The sequence below is a fragment of the Scomber scombrus genome, chromosome 13 (genome assembly GCF_963691925.1).
Source record: "Scomber scombrus chromosome 13, fScoSco1.1, whole genome shotgun sequence".
In the NCBI taxonomy this organism is placed as follows: Eukaryota; Metazoa; Chordata; class Actinopteri; order Scombriformes; family Scombridae; genus Scomber; species Scomber scombrus.
In genome coordinates, this window is record NC_084982.1 from 19,678,955 (window position 1) to 19,702,160 (window position 23,206).

Sequence of the window (23,206 nt, forward strand, 5' to 3'; positions counted from 1 at the left end):
AACGCTACACCGTGAAGCAGATGCAGCCGTGGCGGAAGCACAAGTGTTGGAGGATGATGACGCTATATTGGAAAATAAGAAATCTGAGTCAGAAGAAAAGTTTAGACAGCAACGCACCAGTGATTATGTTCAATCTCAAATTGATCAGAATCAGCCTACCTCTTCATTAGCACCGGTCCCACGTATAAAACCTCCAGACCATGCTGTATCACAGGACAGCTTCAAGATGTGGCACCCACCTGCAAGCATAACAGAATTCCAACCGAAACCTAAAATCAAACCTGAAAAAGAAGATGAAACATACTTACCCGCACCAAACCTGTCTGAACTGAACAGAGTTGAGTCAAAGACTGATGTTAAAAGAATAAACTCTTCCACACATGTACATGCTCAGCCATACACATCCCCATATATGCTTCCAGCTAGCACACCACTCTCAGACCCTCTGGCACAGTATTTGGCACGACGAGATCTTGTTATGTCAGGTCTGTACCAATTTGATGATAAGCCGGAGAATTTCCGTGCATGGCAGTCCTCATTCACCAATGCAGTGGCTGAAGTCCAACTCACAGCAACACAAGAACTAGACCTCATGACCAAGTGGTTAGGGAAAGAGTCTGGTGATCAAGTGAGACGCATACGTTCAGTGCATGTGAACAACGCCAATCTAGCTCTACGTAAGGCATGGGAAAGGCTGCGTGACTGCTATGCCGCCCCTGAAATAATCGAACAATCACTCTTCCACAGGCTAGACAGCTTTCCAAGGATTTCGGCCAAGGAACACACCAAATTACGTGAACTTGGAGATTTGCTCATGGAGATACAAGGAGCCAAGGAGGATGGATATCTCTCTGGGCTGTCGTATCTAGATACCTCCCGAGGCATTGGACCAATCGTGGACAAGCTTCCATATGGACTTCAGGACAAGTGGGTCTCATCTGGGTCATGGTACAAAGAAGAGAACAATGGTCGCTTCCCTCCCTTCATTTACTTTTGTGACTTTGTGTGCCACGAGGGAAAGAGACGAAATGACCCCAGCTTTATTCATCAAAGCAGCGGCACAAACCCTACAAAACCAGAACGGCTACCTGTGAAGAGTTTTAACACCAACAAATCTATCACAGTACACAAAACAGAGGTCTCTACAATCAACAACGACCCTAACAAGAACTGTCCACTGCACAATAAACCACATCCACTTAAAAAATGCAGGACATTCAGATACAAATCTATCGATGACAGAAAGGCTTTTCTAAAACAGAAAGGAATATGCTTCAAGTGTTGTTCCTCATCCTCACATGTAGCCAAAGATTGCAAATCTTCTGTGAAGTGCTTAGAGTGTGAGGGCACCAACCATGATGCAGCCATGCACCCTGGCCCATTGCTTCAACCCACCAAGGCTCCTCCGCTGCCACAAGAGGACGGCGGGGAGGGAGAAGATTCTAATGTGACTGATGTTAGAACAAGTTGCACAGAAGTTTGTGGCCCAGGTCAGTGGGGTCGTTCCTGCTCTAAGATTTGTCTGGCAAAGATTTATCCCGAACATTCAAGACACGAAGCCGTTAAAGCTTATGTGATCCTGGACGACCAGAGCAATCGCTCTTTAGCCAGACCAGAGTTCTTCGAGCTGTTCAATGTGGAGAACAAACCACTTTCGTACCATCTCAGAACATGCTCAGGCATCATGGAAACTTGTGGCAGGAAGGCTGAAGGATTCCAGATAGAGTCACTGGATGGAAAAGTGCTCATCTCTCTCCCACCGCTCCTCGAGTGTCTTCAAATCCCGAACAATCGAGTTGAGATCCCAACACCAAGTGCAGTCTTGCATCAGCCTCATCTTCATCACATCGCCAAACACATTCCTGAGCTGGACCCAGAAGCGGAGATACTCCTGCTACTCGGAAGAGACGTGCTTAGAGCACACAAGGTCAGACAACAAGTAAACGGGCCACATAACGCTCCCTTTGCACAACGTCTCGATCTAGGCTGGGTCGTGATAGGAGAAGTGTGTTTGGGTAACGTGCATAAGCCAACGGTTGACACATTCAAGACCAATGTGTTAGATGGTGGTCGCCATTCCATTTTTCAGCCTTGTACAAGTTTCATGCATGTCAAGGAAACACAACCAAACATCAGCAAGCCTAGCAAATCGCCAGAGAGGATGCTAGGACACACAGTGTTCGACCAAACCGAACATGATAACAAACCTGCTCCATCAATAGAAGATGTCTTCTTTCTGAAGATCATGGACACCAATGTGCACAGAGACGACGCTCACAATTGGGTTGCCCCGTTACCCTTTAAGGAGCCGCGTCAGCGCTTGCCACATAACAGAGAGCAAGCAGTCAAACGGTTTGAATCTCTGCAGCGGCAATTCAAGAGGAATCCTCAGGTGCAGGAACAATATGTTGCATTCATGGAGAAGATCTTTGCCAACGATCATGCAGAAGTAGCGCCGCCACTGGAGGAAAACGAGGAGTGCTGGTATCTTCCGTCGTTTGGAGTATACCATCCTCAAAAGCCCAACCAAATCAGGGTAGTTTTTGATTCCAGCGCCCAGTACGCCGGCGTCTCCCTCAATGACGTGCTTCTGACAGGTCCCGACCTTAACAATTCTCTGCTAGGCGTCCTTCTACGCTTTCGGAAGGAGAGAGTAGCCGTCCTAGCCGACATCCAACAGATGTTTCATTGTTTTTTAGTGCATGAGAACCATCGCAACTTCCTTCGTTTTTTGTGGCACGAGGATAACAACCTCAGTAAGCCGGTTGTCGACTACCGCATGAGAGTTCATGTTTTTGGCAATTCGCCATCTCCTGCTGTAGCCATTTATGGTCTGCGAAGAGCCATTGCTGAAGGCGCCCAGAAGTATGGACCCGACACAGTGAAGTTTGTGGAGAGACACTTCTACGTAGATGATGGCTTGGTGTCTTTGCCATCTGAAGCAGAGGCGATCGACCTTCTTCGTCGAACACAAGCTTCACTCGCTGAATCAAACCTCCGCTTGCATAAATTCGTGTCGAACAGTCCAGCAGTCATTGGAGCTTTCCCGCCTGAGGACTGCGTTCCAGTCATCAAGGATCTAGATTTGAGTGGAGAAGCAGAACCCATGCAGCGTAGCTTAGGCCTACTATGGGAGATCAGGTCAGATACATTCACCTTTTCTGCATCTACTGTTGTCAAACCCTTCACCCGACGTGGAGTCCTCTCCACTGTCAACAGTGTTTTTGATCCCCTGGGGTTGTTGGCACCTGTCACGATCCAGGGAAGAGCCCTTCTTAGGGAATTGACTTCGGAGCTATCTGACTGGGATACACCCCTCCCAGAAGACAAGCTGAAGAAATGGGAAAACTGGAGAGATTCTCTTCAGGTCTTAAAGGAGCTACATGTGCCACGCACATACACGCCATCCTCGCTCATCAAAGTTGTGCACACAGAGCTGTGTGTGTTCTCGGACGCCTCGACCAAGGCGCTTGGAGCCGTCGTTTATCTGAGAGCAGTTCAGGAGGACGGAAAAGCTGAAGTAGGACTCGTTATGGGAAAAGCCAAATTAGCGCCGCAGTCCGAACCCACTATCCCGCGGCTTGAACTCTGCGCCGCCGTCCTTGCTGTAGAGATGACGGATCTCATCCGAGAGGAGCTAGATCTGAAATTGGATGCAATCAGGTTCTACACGGACAGCAAGGTGGTGCTCGGGTACATTTATAATGTGACAAAACGCTTTTACACATACGTCCACAACAGAGTTCAGCGCATCCGACAATCCGCCGCACCAGAACAATGGCATTATGTACGCACAGAAGAAAACCCTGCGGACCATGCATCGAGATCTTTACCTGCATCCCATCTTGCGCAGAGTTCTTGGTTCACAGGACCTTCATTCCTGCATCATCCATCTGCAGAGACAACACAAACTAGTGAGACCTTTGAGCTCATCGAACCGGAAAAGGACTCAGAGATCCGACCACAGGTTCGTACCTGCGCTACTTACCTGGAGGAACATGGACTTACCCCTGACCGCTTCCAGCGGTTTTCCACCTTCAACTCTCTACTACGAGCAGTGGCATTCCTCATCCATATGGTAAGATCTCACAAACAAAACAACGACAAAAACAGTGGATGCGCAGGATGGCACAAATGTCACTTACCTCGTACTGTGGACGAGATGACCCAAGCAAAAGATATCATTCTTAAAGCTGCACAAAGGTCAGCCTTTGCAAAAGAGCTTTCAGCCCTCCGAGCTAACAAAGTGGTGCACACAAGCAGCCCTTTGCATAAACTCAGTCCAACCCTAGAGGGTAACCTCATCTGCGTTGGAGGCAGATTGAAACATTCTCAGCTTACATGTCAAGAGAAGAACCCAGTAATCCTAGCCAAAGACAGTCACATCTCCCTACTGCTTGTACGACATCATCATGAGCAGGTGAGACATCAGGGTCGCCATCTCACAGAAGGCGCAGTAAGGGCAGCTGGACTGTGGATTTTGGGTGGTAAGCGACTAATCAATTCAGTCCTCCACAAATGCATAACCTGCCGCAAGCTGCGTGGCAGACTGGAAGAACAACGAATGGCTGACCTACCACCTGAGCGCCTCAAGGTCTGCCCTCCCTTCACGTACGTGGGCCTCGATGTCTTCGGGCCTTGGCCCATTGTAACCAGGCGCACTAGAGGAGGACAGGCAGAGAGCAAACGGTGGGCCATGATGTTCAGTTGTTTGAGTTCAAGAGCTGTTCACATTGAACTGATTGAGTCTATGGACACGTCCAGCTGTATAAACGCTCTTAGGCGTTTCTTCGCACTCAGAGGCCCTGCTGTACAGCTTCAGTCTGATTGCGGCACCAATTTCGTTGGAGCTAGTAAGGAGTTGGAGATGAACGAGACAGTGCAGAAATACGTCAGTGAACAAGGATGCAGCTGGAACTTCAGACCGCCACATGCTTCCCACATGGGAGGCTCCTGGGAGCGAATGATCGGTGTGGCTAGGAAATCCTAGATTCGATGCTTTTGCAGCAAAAGAGTCGCCTAACCCACGAGGTGCTTTCAACGCTAATGGCGGAAGTCACAGCTATCATCAATGCACGTCCACTCCTACCTGTGTCTACAGACCCGCAGCAACCTTTCATTCTTTCGCCGGCGATGCTCCTCACACAGAAATCAGGAGTTCCACCCCCTCCTGGGGACTTCACGGACAAGGACCTTTACACAAAACAATGGAGACAAGTTCAAGCTCTCGCAAATCAGTTTTGGACTCGTTGGAGCCAAGAATACTTACCATCCTTACAACGAAGACAAAAATGGACAGTGTCGCGCAGAAACCTTCAAGTTGGTGATCTGGTTCTCCTCAGGGACAAACAGACTGTCCGTAACTGCTGGCCCATGGCCATAGTCTCTACAACCTTCCCGGGGAAGGATGGACATGTGAGAAAGGTTGAGATAAAAACTACTGACCAAGGTGATGCAAGAACCTTCCTAAGGCCAGTTGCAGAGGTGGTTCTACTTCTGCCTAAGGACTGATTTAAGGACTAATGTCCAGGCTCCCTCAAGTTCATAGTGGCCTCACATAGGCCAGACGGGGAGTGTGTTGCCCCTAAGGCATTTCTCTTATTCATTTGTAATGTCTGCTTTGTAGTTACAAAATAAGAGTAAAAAGTTTTATTAAGAGGGTTTTATTTTGAAGGCCCACTCACTGATGATGTCACTTCCTTAAGGTCACCTGTGTTGGTTGACTTCCTGTTTAGTTCTTTTTCTCCTTGGACTGAGAGTGAGGCAGACATGTTCTGAAGCTATCGTAGCTACCCGCTGAGAAATATTGTACAGGCAACGCCGTAAGTGTACACATTTCATGTTTAAGGTGTTAAAAACAATAAATAGTGATAGCTGCTAGAAATATATATTTTATTTGTAATTAAAAAGGGACATTTTGCCTATGTTATTTACACATTTAAAAACATTCTGCTGGCTATAATTACAGTACTTCATTGTGCCTAAAACTATGCTAATTCATGTTTTATGTTATCTAAAATGCAATATTTGTTGTATTTACAGTTTTCACCAATTGTCATTGAAGACTGCTGAGTAAATGGTCAACTCCACCACGACTCATGTTTTCATTGGACACGGTTTAACTCGGTGTTGAAACAGAGTTGCTACACTCTGAGTGAGAACACTACAGACACTATCTCGCTCTATCAGATCTCCACTGAGATTCAACTAAAGCCTGGTAAACAATCACATCAACTGGGTTTTTCTTGCAAATCCATTGGAAAGACCTACAGTCAGGTGTCTACACAACATCTGCACAACACTGAGGCACAAAGGCACACAGATGACTGAACACTACTAACTTCGTGTGACCAACTTTTCATTTATTTACACTGGAGGCATCGTCTTATTTCCTGGTGTTTTTATGAAGCCACTTTTTCTAAAGTCTCGAGATGACAGTTTGCAGGTACATGTGATGAGTTAATGATACAGGTGCTATAAAAAGCCACAGTCACACATAGTGACAGCTGCTCCGGCCTTGGTCAATGCAAATCGCTGTAATTGTGTTAATTCTTTGCTGTATTTTTCATCAACAGGTGTCAAGACTGGCGGAGCTGATACAAGTATTGATATGCAAACAAGGTATGTCTACATCTATCTGTCAGCTAAGCGGGCGAGGATCAGGGAAAAAGGTAGAGATGGGACAAGAAAACTGCGTCTTATATCAAAGTAATATGGAGAGATCACTGTGGAACGTCGTTCATGGACTTAATGAACCTAAGTACACGATGCTAGCACAACACAAAGACTCACTGAATCAAATGCAAATGTGTTAACATGATTACCTAGTAATTGACATGAATACATTGCTTATACTGATTAAGTATTGTAGGATAGAATCGTTATTTATATTTATGCTAAAATCACATATATTCTATCATAAAATCCTGTGGTTGACCTGTTTGCTTTCACACCAAAAAATAAAACACTTGGAAGCGGTTTAGTCCCAGTGCCACTGACAGCTCGACAGAATGCATTAAACAGGAAAACGCACTAGAGCTCATTTTAACCAAACCAAACAGGATTGGAGTGAAATCCGAGTTATGAACCTACAAAGAATGATGCATCTGGCCGTGGACGTTCACATCACAAGGTCATCAGGTAACACACACACACACACACACACACACACACACACACACACACACACACACACACACACACACACACACACACACACACACACACACACACACACACACACACACACACACACACACACACACACACACACACACACACACACACACAGCCTTGTGTATTAATGATGACAACAAGAAGGCAATAAGGGTGTGTGGGGGGGGGGGGGGGGGGGGGGGGGGGACTCACTGATTGGATCTCCAAATATAATTTTCCATTAAAGCTCATCTCTCCAAAGCCTAGAGGCTGCTTCATTAAGGAAATTTAATGATTCCATTCATTAACTTTGAAGTGATTTTTGGTTTGAATCTGTATTCCGCCCACTTGTGATTTTTAACGTGGATTACCACCATCTAGTATAAGCAATAAATAACCTTCAAAGTGCTACTTATTAACTTGTGGAAAATTTGATTACTACCAGACTGGACAGTTTATTTTCATTACTGTACTAAATCTACTGACTGCATCTTTGCCAGCATTAAAGATTCATATTAAAATGTCACTCTTAAAAAGAAGTCCATAAAACAGTGAAAACATTTTACACTGATAAGCTCCATCAAAACCCAGATGATGCATAAATCTGATCAGTCCAATCTATCAGATAAATGTTAGCACCAGCACACATGCAGACTAAAGGTTTCCATAATGAATAAAAAGATTGACAGCTCTGATCTCATACAAGGCCCTATTTTAAGTGGTTGCCATGCCAGCTTCACAGCAGTCAGTAACTCCATGTTTCACCACAAGCTCTTAGAGCAGCTCCATGAATAATTCACCATGTTTAACAGGGAAAGAGACTCTTTGCTAACAGTATTTTTGGGAAATTAAATTCAACCGAGCTCGCTTACAGTTTAATGAAGAAACACAACAGCTGTAGCAAACAGATTCTCACTGACTTTGAACATAATGATCATCCTCGATGAGCCGGTTGTAATCAACAAGAGAAGAGGCAGAAAGCGGGTCAAACCTCCCACAATCCTCTCTGCCGCATCTTGGCCTCGTTTGCAATTCTAGTTGAGTGTTGTTGAATATGATATCACTAATCACTTATGATTAAAAAAATCAGCGCAGAGAAAGAGAGAGCCGTCACTCCAGAATAAACACACAAGCGATCATGCACAAACACACACACAGAAATAAATGCAGCATTCGAGAAACCCACTTTAATTAACCCTGCTGTCACAGTGTTTGAGTGTTTCAGTGAACATTAAGCTTGAATAATTCTCTATGTAATGAACTTTCAATCACAGCACCAGCTTTGAAGTGTAACTAGTTGATAACCTGTTGCACAAAAAAAGACACCTGTGGCAGAATGAGTGTTTTCTTTATTTCTAGTTAGTTTTTAGCTGAGGGGAAAAGAGCCACGATGACTTCCATGATTGTGCTTTTCATACATTACATGCACATTTAATGATAAGGGCCTAAAAAGTATCAACCTGCCAAAAGTAAAATTTTGTGTTCGAGTGATAAAAGTAAAAATCATTCTCTTTCACTCCTGCCTGCAAACTTAAGAATAAAAGCTGTACATTTCTTTTGACTTAAAAATGCTCCAGACACCATGAATTCACAGTGAAACGGGAGTTAGAGCGTCTTTATCTTCTGTACTGTGACATATTTCCTACTGAAACAGAATAAATCTGAAGGTGTAAATCAAATCCTGATGCGCTGCGATGCAAATACTGTAGAGAGAAGCTGAGCTGTCAAGGACTGCTGGCCTCCACACTCGCCTCCCTTACCAGTGATGTTATATGAGGAGGAGGAGGAGGAAGGAATAAATTAGACCTCAGCCACATTTTTTTGGAAATGGAAACATTTTTGTCCACAGATATCCAAAACAAACACCTCTTCCTATGATATTGCTCTGCTAGCTACTATGACCCAGAAGTGGTCAAGTGCAGGTTTATATGAATGCTGTTATCCTGTTGCACAAAACTGGATCCACTGTTGGTTGGATACATTTCTAGATGCACCCCTGAGTTCAAGATGAGTCATGAAACATATGTCAATGGTTTACAGGAAGACAAACCACTCAAAAAATGACACATGAGAAATAACTGAATACTGAACACAGAGGCAGGATTACAGCTGGGAAGATGTTTTTTTATGTCATTATGTATATAAAGTATATTACTAGAGGTCAGGGGGTCTTTTACACTTCTAAGTTGGCTCTTTGGAGCATTCTTAAGTGTAATTCTTAAAAGTTTCATAAATATTAACCCAGAGAAACAGTTGCATGCAACAGCACCTTTATTTCCACACCTACTTTGCATATGAACGGACTGCTGAGAGAGCACCAGAAATGTGAGGCTGGGTCTGAGCATCACCAAGACTGTACAGTTGCTTTTCTCTATTTGTGGACCAGAACACAACAAATCCAACTGTTTGCTACTCTGAGGGGAAGCTGACCCCTGGTAGATAAATGTGGGTGTTGCTGGGCGCCATGAGACATACAATAACAAGAAATCAACTGTGGTAGAACAGTTACTGAGCTGTGAATGAACTAGGATGTATCACCAGTGTTTCCCCTATATTCACACAGGCCTGGCGGGGCGCCAGGCCAACTAGAACCCCCGCCAAGCCAAAAATAAGGCCAAATATATATTCATTTGGAAGTCAATACTGTTTGGGGGCCTCTCTGTGGAGTGCTGCTCCGAAACGTGAGTCAATCTCTGTTTGTTGTTGCCTGGGAAACTGTTATCGTAGCTCTCTTTAAGGAATAGGGCAGTGCGTAATGTGTATAGCAAGCGTGTGTGGTTGAGCGAGTTTGAGCGGAGCAGAGGAAAGTTTTGGCAGCAAGTTGTCAATCTGGTGGTAAATTTACAGTACAGACCACAGTGTGCTGCTCTTGCTCTTGAGACCAAGAAAAGTCTTGTCTGTTTGACTAACAGTTAAAAAAAGTGAAGGGGGTTAGCCCTGAAATTAGCAACAATGGGTTAGCCTAGACTCACAGGTCAGTCTCGTAATACTTCACTCACAGAAACTAAAAACAGTCTCCCAGGTTATTTTGTGAGGAAACACTTAGTGACCTTAAAAAAAACCTGCATTGCAGAACCAATCCAGTCTTTAGTTCACTACAGAGTGGAGTGGGGGGAGAGAGAACATCATCTCCGGTAAGACGTGACCTCGGCAAAATGTGAGGGGCGTAGGTTTGTTAGTGGTTGTCCTCTCCACCATTCAAGCAACTTTCGTGTATTTATAGATATCTGATTGTCTGGTATCGTGAAACTAGGGTTAGGCTAACATGACAATACTAAACAGGGGAAAAAAGAGTCAATTTAAGGAAAACGCTGCATCACTGTGAAAGTGGTGCCAATACCATCAGTGTTTGGCAGCTGGGCAAATCTCTGCTGTCTGCAGAATCAGCATTAACAGCAGGGTATGTTGAGTCACTGTCATGACATTTGGCAACCGTTTTCAGGGTCAGAGGTGGTTCATCGAGGTACTGATCGAGGGACACTAATTTTCTTTTCTCAGCTGTCAAGCTTTTCATGATGCACAAAAGGTTACTTTCTGCATCTTGGTGTGTGCTAGAGTCCAGACTTTTGTTTTACACAGTTCTACTTTAAGTGTTTGAATTTTGGACTTTATGTACACAACCTCACCTTTGTGTGTTTATAATAAACCATTTTTGCTGTATATCATTTCTCCATAGAGGTGCGACAGCCAAATTTCACCACTGACATTCAGTTCTCGTCTGATCTCATCTAATTTATCATCCCAGGACTTTGCTTTTCTCATCTGTGGCGTAGAGTACAGCCACCATTATTCTCCTACTAAAGTCAATGTATGAACGATATTTTGCCACTGACTAGTTTGAAATATAGGCATCCCTGCAAAACAAACCCTTTGTCTCTGCTGCCCTGCTGTGACAAATACTGCCACCAAGCAGGTATTGGTATATACAAGCGTGGATAAATTATGCACATTGACTGACATGGCCTCCCAGGTAAAAAAACAAAACATCTAAAGAAGGCTACACAGCGTCTGGACTGAAATATTTCTGCAGCAGAAATGTTGTTTTGGTCAGAATCAGACAAACTTAAATCTGGTGTGCAATCTGCAGGTGTTTGTGTGGCATTTGTTTTCTACTAATTTCTACTTTTTATTTTTTTTGGTGACCACATTTTTATTGGATGGTTTTTCTTTCGGGTGCAGACATGGGATTATTTCATGTGCCATAGTTACATGAGATTAGAGAGAAAAAAACAGAACCAATGAATGAAAATAATCATAATCAGACTGATTAGTTTGCTCATCAAATCCATGCTTACATATACACATTTACGGTCATACACACACAAACAATATTCACAGTCATATACAACACATACACACACAGATACACACATGTCTGTTCTATCTGCCTTGTTGTATTTTATCCTAATTCTGTTGTTTCATCAACGTCACCTGTTTGGCTGTTTGAACCTGAATCTTAAAACCTAACCAGCGACGAGGGCTGAAAATTAGCTTCAGCTAGACACCCTATATACATTTAATCTATTGTTGATCTGCATACAACAATGTTTGTCTGCATTAGGCTGTTAATATCAGATTATATATATATATATACACATATGTTTTTCTTTCCCTGAAAAAGGTTGGCACTGTGTAATTGCAACAAAGATTAAATTGAACTGAGACTTACGACCCCCATTGCCCCCCAAAAAATCCATACACTTTCAGATTTCCCAATGGGTTTAATAAAATATGAAATATAATTTAACCTTATCAATACTACGAGTACATTTGCTTGAAAGGATTTTTACAATCTGGACAGCGTATGACACCCACTATCAATAAGCCTCTATCAATAAACCCTCATTTCAGATAAGGAAAAGCTCCCCAGAAATCAACAGATTATCACTGTATTGCTGACATAATACCTGAAAACCAAACTCACTTCTTACGTATGGGGAGCTTAAGTGATGAATCATCAACAATAAGACCTGTGGAGAAATAGAAATATAAGTTCTCAGGATCAATGATAAAATTGCAATACAGTCAGACATGTCTGACTCTATGAATAAGACATTCTGATCTCTGTTTGAATGAGATATTATCATAAGTTCAGTTATTTATTTATTTTTTTTTCTTTTCATTTTCTTTAGGCATTTTTCTGCCTTTGACAATTAAAAGTGCAAAGAAACAGGAAGGTGGGGTTGAAAGAAGGCTGTGAGTTCAGTGTAACCAGCTTGAAGAGCATCAGTGATTAGTGGTTATCGATGGAAAAGTACATTGCTGCTGACAAGTTAGATGAAAAAGTAGTTTCATGAGTTTTTAACTGCTTTAGCTGAGTATTGGAAACAGTGTTGTTTCTAATGAATCCTTAAATGTCATCTCATAGGACTTTTATACCCTCAACTGAATATTTATCAACAAAAACTCCTTAACAGCTGATTGAGATTGGTTACAGAATATTATATATTTATCACAGTGAGACTGAATGTCCATCTTGCAGCACAGCTGGGTGTAGTCAAGAGATTTGTGAGGTAGGAGGACATTGATGAATACGAGTCTTTAAAATTGATTTTAAAATGTGGAGAAAAAAATCATTAACTCACAATGTGGTAGCTTAAGCAGGCAGACCACGTAGGCTATTCACTATCGCAGTGATTTTTAGCTGTTAAACCTCTAATGACTGAGCACAACTCTTCCAATGGACACTTAAGACGCATCTAGCACACAACTATTCCACATATCATTTAATACTATAAACCATTTAATCACTACCTTCCCAAAATGATAACTTTCACAGTTTTGAGATCATCTGCTGTCACGCAGGATGGTGTCAAGTGTGCAAAGTGTTAACATCGAGTACCAGATCAAATCACAGGGTACATAAAGATTTTTATGTACCCTGTGATTTGATCATCACACAGTGTAACCGGAAGTTTCAGATCCAATCATCAAAGTAAAATAAAGAGATTATTTTTTTATTATAACCAGACACACCAAATGGTTTGTTACACAGAAAGATCTGAGACATCGTCCATGAAAACTGTTGAAATGGCAGGGATACAATAATGTGAAACACACACACACACAGGTGTATGAGGCATTCATACCAAATCACCAGTAGAGCTGTTCAGTCCATCATAACCAGCACACTATTGACTAATTAGTTCATTTCCTCCACAGGCACATACAAATTCTCTCTCTCTCTCTCTAGATTCACAAAGACTGCGAACTGCTTGTTACCTTGAAGAAAGAAAAAACGATTTACATTGATGCATTCACTGTTGCTTTCATTTACATAAGTGAGGCAAGCAGCCGACTTCACTCCGTCTTAACCAGAGATGAGACAGAAACAACGAGCCAATAAATAAACTGGATTCCTTTTCAAACAGATCACATGTAACACTTTGTGATAAACAGATGGATTTGGCTGCAAAAGGAGTTTCATACTCAGACTTACACAAACTGAGACAGAAAATTATGCCGGCAACCCCCCTCCTCCATCTGGTGACAGGAGGTTGTGTGTGTGCGCTAATTGCTAGAGCTCAGCTCTGCACCTCTTTATAAAAGATAATTAGGGAAAGAGAGCAAGGCAGAAAGACGGAGCTCCTGGAGTTCGTACTCGTCTGTTGTTTGCTCTCATATTCCCTTTCTCTCCTCCCTGCATGTGACGTCACCTGCCCACCCACTCCTAAAGGGGTAGAGAGAGAGGGAGAGAGAGAGAAAAAGAAAGAAACAGAGAAAGAGAGAGAAGCACAGAGACTGTTTTGAGCTCTCAGTTTACTGTAGCTCCTCTGTCAGACAGCACTCACCATCCACTATCACACACTATCACTATACAACTGCTGACAACACCTCTTCATTTGCTCGGAGGCACCACAGAGTCACACAGATCCAAAAGAGACGAACTGAACAGACTCGATTTGTTCTGCACACACGCGAGACACACCAGCTCGGAGGAGGCTGGGTCGAAGCAGGAGACGGTGACTGGAGAATGGAATGGAACCTCAGAAGGATGGAAAGTGAACTGAGGCACATCAACCCGGACCTGGTGCCCAGCAAGAGCTTCAAGAAGCCTTCTTCAGGAACCATCACCCTCAATGTAGGGGGCTTTCTGTACACTGCCCACCGGACCACCCTTGTCAAGCACCAGGGTTCCTTTCTGGAAGAGCTCGCCAACGGTAAGAAGCCGGTTCAGCACACTGACTCCATGGGCAACCCATTCATTGACAGAGATGGTCCAGTTTTTCGCCATGTGCTGAACTACCTTCGAACCGGAGAGCTCCAGCTACCTGACGACTTCCGAGAGGCAGGGCTCCTCCGAAAGGAAGCTGATTTTTACCGTCTGAGTGAACTGGTAGAAGCCATAGTCGAGTGGGAAAATCAGAGGGCAGCCCAGCGGGAAGTCGCCTTTTTGGAGGTGACAGATAGCCACGAGAGGTCGCAGGGTCTCAAAGTGTACTGCAGTGATGCCATCTTCATCGATAAAGTCAAAGCGCGGCTGGTGCAGATCTCCAAGAGTCGTCTGGACGGCTTTCCAGAAGAATTTGTGGTGTCGTCTAATGTGATCCAGTTTCGACACTTCATCAAGTCGGAGCCCGGCTCGCGCCTCGTCCTGAAGGAGGACAGCACATTCTTGTGCACTCTTGACTGTCTGAAACTAGAGACGGTGATGCTAGCGCTGAGATCAGGCTTCAAGCTGGCCACCAGCCTCGACAGCAGCAAAGGCTCCGTGGTGGCGGCTGAAGCACTGCATTTTATCAAGTAGGATGAAAGGAAACAGTGGAAAGAGAGAGGAGGAGAGGGGGAGGCAGAGAGGGGAAAAGAGTAGTGCCTGAATCTATATCCACCCTGCTAATGTTAGGTATTGACTTGAAGGTCTTGTAACGTGTTCAGCTGTAATGTGTCATGGGTGGGAGAAGGAGAACAGGTGGGTTGGGTGTTTTTTTATCTTTAATGCACAATGTTGGTTCTAAATTACATGATTTGATAAGTTGGGGGCAACTTTGCTCGATTCTACAACCATTATCTGCAGAATGGCATTTTGGCCTTTGCACTGCTTTGTAAACTAGTATTTAGAATGATGTGGACAAACTTAGCATTTACAGTATCTTAATTGGATTTGATTCATGATTTTGTGCATGAAACAAAAAGTACCACTTTGTAATATGAAAGAGAAGAAAACAGTGACTTGAAGGCCACGTGATCAAAGTGAAATTCAACAGCTTTATTAGTGGATTTATCTCTGCACAAGAACTGCTTCTGCTGCTTTGTCAATGGTTGAAAAGCCTCCAAAAACAACCGTGATGTGCACTGTTGTGCCACTCAGCTTTTACTACAGTCTGTATGTGTGTGTGTGTATGTGTGTGTAACTATACACTGTGTGCTGTGTTTAGCTGGTTTAATAGCTTGTGTTTAGTTTATTAGCTTCTCTGGAGCCTGAAGGGGGAAACCACAGCGCATTAAAGTTGTTTTGGACCGATTGATGAACTGGCGTCCAAATCGGACAAACACAAACTTTCTCTCTCATCATGCCATTGAGTTGCAGACGACCGTGATTATTGTAAGGGCTTTTAATCCAGCATGATGCATGTGTGCACTAAATAAACAGTGTGTTGTTGGTGCTGTGAGCCTCTGTGAAGTCACAATGCCTATTACTTTTCAGTGTGAATATTTTACAAATAAAAATGACACTGAAATTAAAGTGTTCTTTGTGTCTGCAAAAGTCTGTGTAACTGTTAAATGCATCTAGTAATAATGTTGACAGTTATGTTATTTTGCATGAATGTAAAGCTTCAACAATAAGTCAATTATTCAACAGAGAATTACCCGGAAATGTTTTGGATAATCTATTCCTTGGTTCAGTCACTTTCCCAGTTTTTCAAATACGATTTGTTTGCTCTTCTTTTAATATGACAGTAAACTGAATATCTTAACATTTTAGGCAGTTAGACAGAAGAAGCAAATTAAAGACATTGAAGTGGCCTCTGAGATACTGAATGACATTTTTCGACAATATTTAAACATTTCCTAGACTTTCATAAACCATTACCTGATAAAATAATCAGTGATTGCAGCCCTACATTAATGACATATCATCAGTAAGCCTCATTAACTCCTGATAAGGCTTTCTTGCTCACATCAGATAGAATTAAGCCCCAATTCTGCATCACAGATCAAAAGTTTTCCAATAATTATTCAATCCTGACCCACCCGAACTTGCAGTCTGTACACCATGTACCTTTTAAGCACCTTACCAGACAGGAGCATTATTACTGTTAAGTTTAAAGAACCTTCAGATACAATTAAGTGTAAGAGACACACTGAACTGATTCTCACTGTCAGATTTTACACTTTGCTGCATGTGTTAAAAACACAATTTTGTCATTGTCTGGGAAAAAAAAGTAGTAGGTGTGTTAAACTAACGAGAATTGCAGGGACAGAAATAACACCATGTACAATATATTCTTTGCTGTTACACATATTCATTGTCAGAACAGCGGCCTGAATGAAGGTTACAGTTCAAATCCCACTTTGAACCACTAATTGTGATAGTGCCCTTAGCTGGCTGAGGTCACTAAAAGCTTTTTCAACTGCAGAAGCCTCTTGAAATGAACAGCCCTCTTCATAACATGAATCTCACCTTTAAAGCTGCTTCAGCATTTTTTCATCTCATCATTATGATTTCACAAAAAATCATGTAGAGTCATTTAAGTGCCCCAAATTGGTTAAGCCTATCAGAATTCATTTTGAATTTAGGCATCCACCAGTGGTAGTATCCAAAGTATTAAAGGTAATATTTTTGGTGGCTTTGACAAAGTTTCAGAATATAAATATAAAATACGTTGCAATATTATAATATTCCCACGGCTGGTAGTTGAGACTCTCTATGGAGTGCAACACTTTATCTGTGTTTCTCTGCTCATTTTCAAATCCAAACCCTTCCTTGTCTAATTTTTTACCATTTTTAAGCAATGTGTAGCTCTCACATGCAAAAAAGTTGCTTGAAAACAGTTTATTTAGAAGTATGTTTTTAAAAGTTTCTTAATGGAGAAGAATATACAGTAGGCTAAACCACTGATGGTTAACAGTCCAGAAAACGCTCCTGTCTGACTATATTTTGGGTTGCACAGAAAAAATAATTGTTTCTCCCAATGACTTTAACTTGAGGAAACATAAACACAAAGTTTTCCAAATGTTAAACACCAATTTTATACCAGCTGAAAACGTTCTCATCACTGCAGTAATGTTGAAGTCCACTCAGGGTGTGGTCAGTACATCCCGAAATCACTATTAGTTTATAGTTGATCTGCTGAACTTGTTAGCAAGCAGCTGCTTATTATACACATCCAGCAGTTACAGAGCAACATTATGAATCAAATGAGGTTGTTTTTCTGTCAACCTAGTGAATACTCTTAGTTCTGTTTTTGGTTTCCATTAACTCATAAGGGAAAATGTGGCTCTTTAGCTGCTAAATGCTTCACCAGTTGGTCACGAACTGTGTCTGTTTGCCACGTGGGGCTCAGCAGGTAGCTTCCTGCTGCCAAAAAAAGCGCTATGAGAGTGGTTAGAGTAAATCAAAACAGTAAAGTTGCATCGGTGCAGCTAAACATTGAGCTGAAACTCGCTATAAAAAGGTCCAGGGACAATTCTCCGCATAGGTTCATTACTACAAGCAACGCCTCTGACATTACACACTGTCAATTCATACGTTATTATAAAAAATATTGATTAAATCATGATGTTGATGCATGAAACTTCTACTGATCTGGCTCATATTTGGTCAAATAAAAGGCATTTGATTCATCTTATGCATATAATCTTACATGAAGCTGAAACAAATGTGGCATACACTCCACTTTCGAGGGTTTGGTTTGGCATCAAAATGCTTTTAAGTAGTTCCACTGCTTTCCAGGGATCCTGCAGGACCAACCATCTTTTCCGGCTTAATAAAGTAACCTACAAGCAGGACAGTGTTAAGTGAAAGTAGGCTAATATTTATGGATAGATTTTTTTTATGACAATGGCCATTAAACCCCATTGCCGTGCCACAATTATCACAGACTGTAAATTAACTGTTTAATTAAAACATGCTCAGCTCCATTCTTACCTGCATCCTACCTGCTGTAAAGCCGTGACTGACACAGAAAGTTGTACTGGCTCGCTGCTGATGAAGTCTTTAGGGAGCCTTTTCAAACCTTCCTAGTTCCAGTAAAGATATCTAATATTTTAAAAGTAGGCCAGTCATCCTCTTCCCTCAAGGAGGACCTCTTTTTTATCCATCTGTATTGCAGTCTGATGTGTGCCATTATCAAGTGGTAATATACAATTTTTCCTAATAACGAACAGTGCAATTCTAATTTCAGTGGTACTATAACTGACAAAAAAAGTTATTACTTTAATAATTCCTCCTCTTGACATGTGTTAAAGTACTGAAACACTATAATTATTGTCCTCTCTTGATTTGTTTTGATCGTAATAAGGTGATGCAGAAATGCTGCGAGCCTCAGTGAACTAGTTCAGGTAGAAAAAAAATGGGAACAAAGTTTTCCCCACCACTTGGATGTGAAATTGTGAACAAACAGTGAACAAGATCACTTCACATGCAGCTGATTTTATCCAGTAAAAGAATGAGAACTGAGGCCTAGAAGATGAGCCAACAGCAAATTGATATGACAGTGAAATAGACAAATATTTGATGAAACATTCTAATAAAATAATGACTATCTTGAACCATAACACTGAATTAAATTAGTAAGTACACAATCAAAATCTAATTTTAAAAGGTCGATATCAGACAGACCAAAACATTGCGATTTAATAATTATTCCAGACATGGTGTGTGGACATTTAAACTGACGTCTTAGTCTCATCAATGTTCTGTAACTTTTACAAATACATATCATCATCCTACTACCTTTACTCCTACTTTAATCTTGCATGAATAAAAAGCATGATGTAGTAGTTATGTAGGAGAAGTGCACTGAATTTGACCTACCATTTAAATATAAATCAATAGGTTGATCATACTGAGTCACAAAAGAGGCCTGATAATGCTGTGTAGAGGTTACATTAAATAACACAGAAGCTGCTTTGGCACTTTGACGATTTGCTGGTGCAAAAGCAAAACAAGTCTAGCCTGGTTTATGTCCAAACAAACAATGTGAAACAGGGATGAGTCAAAACCCATTTATGGAAGCCATGTAGGAGTGGAAATACTTAAATTTCAGACATTTAAAAACATTCGTCCCCTCCAAGGTTAAATCTTCTCAGAGTGGAGAACATCTGTAAAACAAGCCGGTTTTTAAAGTGTCTCTCACGACTCGTTGGAATTGTTAATATGCAAAGTTAATGTGCACCTTTTAGTTTCCGAGTGTGCCCATATGGAGAGCAGCAATCACCTTTGAATGAACAGCCTCTCTCCACCGTTCTGTCCCCCCTCCATGGCAACTGAAACCATTTGCCATGGCAGGCGATGTCGTCAGATACCCCTCCGTCATGACTCATACGCCCACGTCCACGTCTGACATCAGGCAAACCTCATCGACGGCCCACACCTCGCAAACGCAGACAACATACAGTACATACAAGCTCCATGTGTGTTAAAGTCAATGTGCAACCATTCAGGTGGAGGCAAACACACACCACGCCAGCGCACAAGCACACACACACAAACCTTGCACTGATACTTAACTGTCAACAACATCAAACCTTTTCAATTGCAGATCAGCTCCATGCATTTTTTATGGCAGTGACTTGCTATACTTATTAGTCGCTCGGTCAGAGTGATCCACACCTCATCAAAAGGCAGATTAGGATGATGAGTGAGGCAGGAGGTTAATGGGCCGTCTTTTCACCTGTTGCCAGGCAAACTCAATTCCTTCATCATATGTTCCTCTCATCGCCTCTCTCATTCTCTCTCTCTCTCCTCTCTCTCTCTCTCTCTCTCTCTACTCTCTCTCTCTCTCTCTCTCTCTCTCTCTCTCTCTCTCTCTCTCTCTCTCTCTCTCTCTCTCTCTCTCTCTCTCTCTCTCTCTCTCTCTCTCTCTCTCTCTCTCTCTCTCTCTCTCTCTCTCTCTCTCTCTCTCTCTCTCTCTCTCTCTCTCTCTCTCTCTCTCTCTCTCTCTCTCTCTCTCTCTCTCTCTCTCTCTCTCTCTCTCTCTCTCTCTCTCTCTCTCTCTCTCTCTCTCTCTCTCTCTCTCTCTCTCTCTCTCTCTCTCTCTCTCTCTCTCTCTCACACACACACACACACAGCTCTCTGTTCATCATGCCATGGTCAGGCCCCTTCCACTCTCAGCTCAAACAAAAAAGAGACAGCCGTAACCATTATACAGTCACAAAAAGGAGATGACAAACACATGCAGAGTGGCGGGGACACACACAATGAAACAGTGCAGAGATGCGTTTATGCATTATATTTAGATGTTTTTAAATCTGACTACTTTCATACTAAATGTTGGCGGGGGAAAAAAACGAGCCTCTCACCATGAGCTGTTTTTTTTTTTTTTCTCCTGAGGGCATAAAAGCCTCTGAAACAGCATTCACACTTAAACAAAAAAAACGTGTGTCCTGGGAGCTATTTCTCCTCAGATTGAACCCTCCAGAAACCATTCTGTGAGTGAAGAGAGATATTCAGTGCGGTTCCCTTGTTTCAGGAATTTTCTCAAAAACATGTCATAAAAACTAGACAGAAAAAGGCCATTGAGTGCTCTGGTATCAAAGAAATTACACATGATTATTGTGTTATCTCACAGCAACTCTAATCTGTTAAAAGTGTTGCATGATGTTAATGTAAATTATACAATTTAAAAGGTTATCAGTTCGTTACGTTATCACACTGTCCTGATATATAATCCTGAATGGGATCATGAAAGAGTGAATAAAAAGGAGTAAATTACATTGAAAAAAGAGATAAGCTAATGAAGCGAGCGCCACTTTTGGAAACGTTTGAAAGACCTATACTCGGATGCATGATTTATGATTTTGGCACAGACCACCGCAATAACTGCAAGTGTGTCTGAGGTTGTTCAACACTTTCTAGAGTCCCCTGGAAATTTGTCATTTTGTAACTCAGTTCCTTTGTGTTTTGTAAAACTTGCAGCGTTTCTGTATTTGATTAAATGGTGTGTTTGCAGCGCAGTTCTTTATTTTGTTGGATTTTCTGCTCTTGTAGCCCTTTTTCTGTATTTGGTCGTTTCCTTGCAGTGCAATTCTGTGTTTTGTTGCATTTTCTGTTCATGCAGGAGTGTAACTTCTATATTTGGTTGCTTCCAGAGCCAACCTGTCCTGCACCTTCCTACTGTATGTGTGAAAGTGGTAATCAACACACTCTGACACAACATGACAGTAAGAGGTGCAACACACAGATGTTTGTGCCTTATGTGTGTCTGTGTGAATTAAGCAATTAGAAATCAATGCCAATAGCAGTATCTTCAGCGCCATGTTGTTATTGAAATGTGTTTTGAATCCATAATTTCCATTTTGTAGGGTGCAAAGGACTCTGACACAACATTGATAATACAAATGAAGGCAAATAGCTGCAAAAGGTCTGGTTCAGAAAAAAGGGGAATATTTTTCAGATATGACCACAGTACAGATACTGTTGAAATTGATCCTTAGCATTTTTAAGAATTAACAGAAGCAAGAAAAATATCAAGAAATTGGAGAGAAAAAGGTCATTCACTGCTTAGGTATCAAAGAAATGACACGATTATTCTTGAAACAACTTGAACTGGATAAAAATACAGCATTACTATAAATTCCATGTTGCCCACAATGGCTCAAAGGAGAAGACAAATATAAGACAAATACAAATAGTTTCAAGTTTCTCTATCTTTACATTTGACTGTAGACCATTACTCTTATTGACTGTCATTTATCATTTTAATGTTCAAATAACCTGTATCTGACATTTATGTTTGTGGGAGTTGAACGTCTTAATCCACCTGATTTGTTTTCTTTTAATTGAACATTTTCATTCATGAATATTACAAAAAACTGGGGCCATGTCACATTATTCTAGCATTACAGTGCAGGTTAGTTTTTAGGTATGTCATGAAGCTGCCATGTATAGTCTGCTGTGTGTTTATAAGGAACTTGGAGGCCACAGAGCAAATACAAACTGCAAACAGGTACAGCAAACAAAACACAAGATTACATTTCTGTTTTTAACATTAATAATTTTTTTTCTCTTTTTATTATTGTTCTACATGGTTATAATCAATCTCATGTTCTGTTTATGAGCGAGACTCAGCAACTTCCATCGAGGCTAAATCTGCTGCATTTACAGCAGTGTTTATTAATGTGCACTATCCCTGTTAAATAAACCAACAAATAAATAAATGCCTGCATGTTATATAGGTATATATTTACATACTACACGATTTAGTAACTACAGTTATTCATTAGCACACATACTATAAAACATATTGAGAAGAGGGGATTTTCACTGTCATGACTTACATTTAAATATGTAGGAAAATGCTGCATTTCATCTGAAGACAAGCCGCCCACCATTCAAACCTGAACTATGACTAATTGGAAGCGGTTGTTAATCTCACATTAAATCTCTCACACACACTGCGCAGCATTAAACTGTGTTAATGGTTATTTTTGCCTCATCCATCCACACCGATCTATTTATGATGTTTGAAAACTTTAATCAGAGTTCACTCACAAATCATTACGGCACAGTTATCATGTAAATAGAAAAAAACATATCATATCTTATAATAGTTTAGCTTTTTGTTTTCTTTCTCCCTCTCTATTTTTCTGTAATTTGTTTTATTTTTATTATAATTGGGTTTTATTTTTTTTAAATTGTACGTTTTTATGCTTCCAATTCTTACTGTTAAATGTTTGTTTTTATGTGAAGCACATTGAGTTGCCCCTGAATGAAATGCACTATATAAATAAAGCTGCCTTGCCTTGCCTTTATTAAAGAAAATGAAAGAATGCATGAATGAAACAAAGTAAAATTAGATTAAGAGAGAATACAGTTTATTAATGTGGCTTTTGTGTCTATATTTTGACTTTTTCCGATTTCCTCCTTTGCTGTAGTCATAATTTTGAC

At 41.5% G+C, this 23,206-nt stretch overlaps 2 protein-coding genes across 2 annotated transcripts in view; one reads left to right on the plus strand and one right to left on the minus strand.

Moving 5' to 3' along the window:
• The window catches only part of LOC133993340 (general transcription factor IIF subunit 2-like), a 55,127-nt gene that overhangs the window by 16,594 nt on the left and 15,327 nt on the right, over positions 1–23,206 (minus strand). The gene's annotated exons all lie outside the window — the stretch shown is intronic.
• On the plus strand, positions 14,129–14,902 carry kctd4 (potassium channel tetramerization domain containing 4). The gene has a single exon (XM_062432254.1). It carries the CDS (start codon positions 14,129–14,131, stop codon positions 14,900–14,902), a length of 774 nt encoding a protein of 257 aa, XP_062288238.1.